Source organism: Bidens hawaiensis, unplaced genomic scaffold (assembly GCF_021521415.1).
Source record: "Bidens hawaiensis isolate Kalapana, Puna unplaced genomic scaffold, B.hawaiensis_p1.1 tig00016014_1, whole genome shotgun sequence".
Lineage (NCBI taxonomy): Eukaryota > Viridiplantae > Streptophyta > Magnoliopsida > Asterales > Asteraceae > Bidens > Bidens hawaiensis.
The window spans coordinates 161,863-167,880 of record NW_027492447.1 but is presented as its reverse complement, the minus strand read 5'-3'; the positions used below and the strand labels follow the sequence as shown (position 1 = coordinate 167,880).

Sequence of the window (6,018 nt, the reverse complement as noted above, 5' to 3'; positions counted from 1 at the left end):
TCACAATCTAAGCCTATTGACACTTTCTGGGCGTACCAGCTATACCCATATTAGATATGCAGCCCAGTTTAGTATTGAAATTATAATAATATTAAAATATTAATATTATTATAATATTAATTATAGGGACCAGTGATTACGAGTCAAGCAAAACCTGAACTGTCGCGCTACTGAATACTGATTAAACTGTGAGTTTCATGACCCCACTTTTAAACTGTTTTTACGAACTTTTGGGGTGAAAAACATGTCGATACATATCTATATACTTTGAATTGTTTGATGATGGGAATTATCTAAGTGCTAACACACGAAAGTCCCCACGAACACAGTGATTAACTTTGAGCCGGTGGCTTGTGAATAGTACTATTGGTTTGACAAACCAAAACGGAATCGGCCTGGTTGCCGTGTCACATAGCGCCGTTTACACATGACCATACTTATACAAATAGGCTATGTAGTGTTAGACATAGCTACCGGGGTATGTTGTGGGTGGAAGGGGAGCCACAGTGGTTGATTGGGCGTGGGAAATAGATACACGCAGCAGAGACAGTCAAGGCTTCACTGTAACTTATCATAATTACATCATAAACATACAAACAAACGTACTTGTGAACGTACATACATACATACTTGCGTATTTACAGCTGTGATTGTTGTACGCACAACTGATTTCTTGAAACTCGTGAAACTCCCCAACTATTTGTAGTTAACCCATTTTAACATGTTTTTCAGGTACTGGATTGGATTAGAAAGTAAATGTGCTACGTGTTTGACTTGAGATCAATGCTGGGTGAATTGATGCAAGTGTGCTAATAGGAAGTAAAGCCGCTTAACGGGCTGGATTTAGTTTGTATCACCTAGTTGTAAATGAAGTTAGATCAATGTAAAATATTGTAAAGTAGTTTGTATTGTTATTTATAAACAATGTGGTTGATATCAGAGGTGTCTGTTACATTTCCGTTTTACGCTTCCGCAAATCGCTTAACGGGGTGTGACACAATGTGACGGAAATAAGCCGAATTTGCTTAGACTCACAGCCTCAACTTTCAGGATCGACAATGCTCGGATCTTTCCAGCGCCCAAGTTTTACCAACTGGCCCCACTCAGTTGGTCCACCTCAAATTTTATATGCTTTTATTTTATTTTGGGATTTTAGTTCCGGTATCATAACACACTTAACCTAAACCAGCCAAATCTGCGTCAACTTATCGCCTAATGAAAAACTGATTGGATATGGTCGTCCACGTGTCTCCCCTCTTTTCTTTTTCTATATCAACACCCCCACACCCCTTGCCTGCCGGTATATTGGAGCCAACTTCATCTCATCAATATTATTCATGGAGTCACAAATTCACTCCAACTTCACATACATGGGCCGCAATTTCAGCCTCACAGAAGACTCCACCGCTTTCAGCGACTGTAACAGTGACCGCTCCGGCGAGTTCCCCACGACCTCCGTTCAGAGCAAGCGGTTGCTTCTCGCCTGCGCAACCGAGAAATCCGACGATCTGATTCAACAGCTGGTATCCGATCTGGAATCCGATTTAATTGAGGTTCAGAAGCAAGCCGCGATGGAGCTCCGCCTGCTCGCGAAGAATAAACCGGAGAATCGAGTTAAAATCGCCAGAGCCGGAGCAATCCGGCCGTTGATTTCGCTGATTTCGAGCTCCGATCATGAATTGCAAGAGCATGGTGTTACCGCGATTTTGAATTTGTCGTTGTGTGATGAGAATAAAGAGGTTTTGGCTTCCGCTGGAGCGATACGGCCGCTAGTTAAAGCCTTGAAGGTAGTATTATAATGGAGAATTTTAAAGAATATAGTTAAGAGATAGTATTGTATTGTATTTATTCCTTTACAGGTTGGAACAACCACGGCGAAGGAAAACGCAGCGTGTGCGTTGCTCCGGTTATCGCAATTAGAAGAAAACAAGTCTGCAATCGGACGGTCGGGAGCGATTCTGTTGTTAGTTAATCTGTTGGAAACAGGTAACTTTCGCGGGAAGAAAGACGCCTCGACCGCGTTATATTCGTTGTGTTCGTTGAAGGAGAACAAAATTCGAGCCGTGGAGGCGGGAATTATGAAGCCGTTGGTGGAACTAATGGCGGATTTCGAGTCGAATATGGTGGATAAATCGGCATTTGTGATGAGCGTTTTGGTGTCGTTGCCGGAGGCCAGGGCAGCGCTGGTGGAGGAGGGAGGGATTCCGGTGTTGGTGGAGATTATTGAGGTTGGATCGCAACGGCAGAAGGAGATCGCCGCGGTTATTCTGTTGCAACTGTGTGATGCCAGTGTGGTGTACCGGAATATGGTGGCCCGTGAAGGAGCCATTCCACCGCTTGTGGCCTTGACACAGAACGGAACCAAACGTGCTAAACAAAAGGTAACTCTAATAGGTAACTCTAATGTGTTAGGATCAAATACAAATAAATTTAGCGTCCAAAGCTTACATTTAACAAATAGTTGACTAATAATAATTACTCTAGTTATTTATACGTTTATTATTACATTATTATTTTGTTAATTTCGCCTCAAGTATCATTCGTAAAATCCATAGTTAATATAGTTAATTACCTCAAAATCATTATCATTTTAATTTGAGTTATAAGTATAATTTAAATTATTAATAAAACAAGAGTTATTGTAATAAAACTTTTGCGACATTATCTGTGGGCAATCGTGACTCATAACCAGACACGATCTATGTTGTTTAATCGTGACTCGTAACCAGACATGATCGTCCACATATGTTGTTTTCACTGCTAATCAGTATTTTTTCTATTTTACATGGAAGAAGGGCTAGTATAATAAAATTTAAAAAATATTGATCAAAGGAAATGACTTATGGACATGAGTTGACGTGAAAACTTAATGTATGATTATACAAACAACCGAGGTAACATTTTATTTGTTTTAAACATTTTTACAAGATTTGTTCACATGTCACTTTTGAAAAGGACAGGGTTCCAAATACACTAACATTGACTTCCACTTGTATAAACCAACCATCACACTCAAAAGAATTGCCTATGACCCATTCTAGACGTGTGTCACGTAAATTGAACATTTCAAAATGAAAATATGAGACCGAGTTCTCTATCTTTTCAACTGACCGTCACACTAAAAAAAGACTTGGTTCACTTTCACTAGAAGTTAATACCTCTAATAATAGAAAATTTGGTTAGTCGGGCGGTCAATAAGACTCGGTTCACTTCGTCTACATATCTACGACATTTAATACCTCTAATAATAGAAAAAAATACAGGCTGTCGGCTGGTCAATAAGACTCGGTTCATTTAAACTAAAAAATAAACTATATTTAATACCTCTGGTAATAGCAAATTTGGTCAGTCAGGCTGTCAATAGGCATCCTGACCCTTTACATTGTTAGACACGATTTATAATGTTTATCATGGATTTTGAACTTGGTCAGTTTCGAAATTTGTTAAAACGAAAGTTATTGAAGTTAATAGTTAATATTACCTAAGAGATATTTTATATTTTAGATTTTGAAAAGGTAAAACCTAATATGTTGACGACAAGGTTGTATTAAAAAGTATGTACATAGATTGTATATGGTGGTTACCTTTATTTTATCTTTAGTGACATATGAAATCGAATCTTGGAATGTTTCAATTTAAAAAATAAAGAAAATCATATTATTTGATGTGTCATGTATTATTAAAATGGGTGAAATGATAATTATTTGTGATGTGGTGGGTCTAATTTTGAATTATTTGACTGATGGACAGGCTGAGGCACTGATTGAACTTCTCCGGCGACCGAGATCCGGCAACGCGGCTTCCAGCTCCGACTCGTCGGATTAAGATTTTCAAAGCTGCCGGCCAAAATATTCAAAACAAAAACGGGTTTTAAAAATACAAAAATAGAGTTTTCATTTTTAATTTGTTAATATCTTATGCTTGCCTCGCTTGTAAATGGTTATGCAATACTTGTATTTTTGCTTTTTCTTTTTTGGTTTTTAAATTAATAGGTCGGATGGTGTGTATGAAAAAGAAAAGAAAAAAGCTTGTAGTGTATGACGTTGATAGAAAGATATAGAACAACGTCTGTTTGATAGTGTTTTTTACTCCTTTTCTTAATCATATTTTTTGTATATCTACATAGAATAAAAGTATAGAATTAAGAAATCTTTTATTCTAAAAAATATATCAAATATGAACAATTTTTTTTGTCACATTATCATCATACTTAAAAAAACAAAAAAAATGTCTTTAATGCATTTTTAATCCTTACCACTTTAAAACAAATATGAATTTTATTGTAAAAACGTTTATATAACGTCTGTAAGAATAAATATATGGATATATATATCTATGTATGACCATTATTATCATTTATATAAATCATATCTTATTAATAATTAGCTAGGTAATTATTGATGAACAATATTACCCTTTCTTGCTAATTAAGGGTTTCCCCTTAGGTGTATTTAAATACATGGAAGAGATGAATTAACATCATAAGAAAACCTAACCCTCACATTAAATAATTCGTGACCCCTGTCTCTTTCCATAATTCAGTTTCATTAAGAACCTTAATCCCCATCACTAATATACATCCTAAAGGGGAACTCGACAAAGCTGACTATCATGTCGTCTGGAGCATTCTCATCAGCCGTGACTACTCTCTCTGCTGTAACAGGTATGTTTTAGTAATAGGTTTATCACAACATTCATGTTTTCTATTATATACGTAAAAAACTGATCAACATAATGATGCACCTGAGGATGGGGTTGAGATTTTATTCACCTATAAAATGACCTTTTAATTGATACCATTACACATGGTCTAATAAGTATTTATTTTTGGTTAACATGGTCCTAACAAGTATTTATTTTTGGTTAACTTTGATTTGGTTATTGCTTACACCATATACCCCTTTGGTTGTTATAATATTCATATTATTTCGGGAAAATTCTCAAAATAAGCATTTATGAAAACAAATTTCTAGTTTTAGTTATTATTTGCAAGAAATTCCATAAATATGTATTGACAAGTAGTTTGTAGAAACCAATTAGAACTTGCCATTTGTCCTTAAACTAACCGTAACGAGCACATTTACTAATTATTTACTCGTCACGACTAAATAAGTTTCATGCCTCGTAATCAATGTCCACGAGTAATTCATAAGTCCTTTAGTCGCGACGACTAGTTTACCCGGTTTACATTCCTTACACGAGTGGTTTATTAGTAGTTAACTAGTCGCGACTAGTTTAACCTTATAATTTACTCTTCGCGACTAGTTTAACCTTATAATTTACTCGTCGCAACTAAAGGACTTATTAACTACTCGTGGGTGTTGATTACAAAGCATGAAACTTAGTTAGTCGTGACGAGTAAATATTCGTGAACGTGTTCGTTACGGTTAGTTTAAGGGCAGGTGGCAAGTTCTAATTGGTTCTACAAACTACTCGTCACGATTAGTTTATAATATCTATTTCTGGAATTTATTGCAAATGGTACCTAAAACTAGAAATTTGTTTTCATAAATACTTACTTCGGAAATTTTCCCTATTATTTCCTATGTATGCTCATATCAAATTAAGTGCACACGGACAACTCACTTCCCTAAGATTTGTAAGATAGAAAGTGACTTGTCATCGTGTATTCGGTTTCGTTTGGATTTTAATATTGTGAATATTATATATATATAATTGGAACCTATATTGCTACACTAACATGGTACTATTGTAATTCATGTTACTATTGTAATTTCTGTCTGAAGTAACTTAGTTTACATTTAGGATTTGTATTTTGATTTTTGCCATACCTGTCGAAAAGGATTGATAGGAAGGGAATTTGTTTCAAGTCTTCTACCTGGGTTCGATTTTTGCGAAAAACAGTTTTACTTCATTTTATATTTGGCTTTATCCTATTATTTTATAATCTGAGTAAATTACTTTTATTGCTAAATAACTCTAAATCACTTTTTCTGATGGTATTTAAAGTTTATAAATTCTAAATAACAATTGTATACCTTAGGTAAATAATAAAAG

The 6,018-nt window shown here is 35.4% G+C and overlaps 1 protein-coding gene across 1 annotated transcript; it reads left to right on the top strand.

Moving 5' to 3' along the window:
- The first annotated feature begins 1,337 nt into the window (after positions 1-1,337).
- On the top strand, positions 1,338-3,908 carry LOC143550349 (uncharacterized). The gene is made up of 3 exons (XM_077041012.1): positions 1,338-1,787; positions 1,860-2,381; positions 3,751-3,908. The coding sequence occupies exons 1-3, from the start codon at positions 1,338-1,340 to the stop codon at positions 3,823-3,825; spliced, it is 1,047 nt and encodes a 348-aa protein (XP_076897127.1). The 3' UTR covers positions 3,826-3,908.
- The last annotated feature ends 2,110 nt before the right edge of the window (positions 3,909-6,018 follow it).

Bases quoted from the DNA above. Each gene is read 5' to 3' on its own strand.
- LOC143550349 (XM_077041012.1), top strand. From the start codon at position 1,338: ATGGAGTCACAAATTCACTCCAACTTCACATACATGGGCCGCAATTTC. The intron at 1,788-1,859 runs GTAGTATTATAA...ATTCCTTTACAG, and splicing joins CGCTAGTTAAAGCCTTGAAG to GTTGGAACAACCACGGCGAA. The intron at 2,382-3,750 runs GTAACTCTAATA...ACTGATGGACAG, and splicing joins CCAAACGTGCTAAACAAAAG to GCTGAGGCACTGATTGAACT.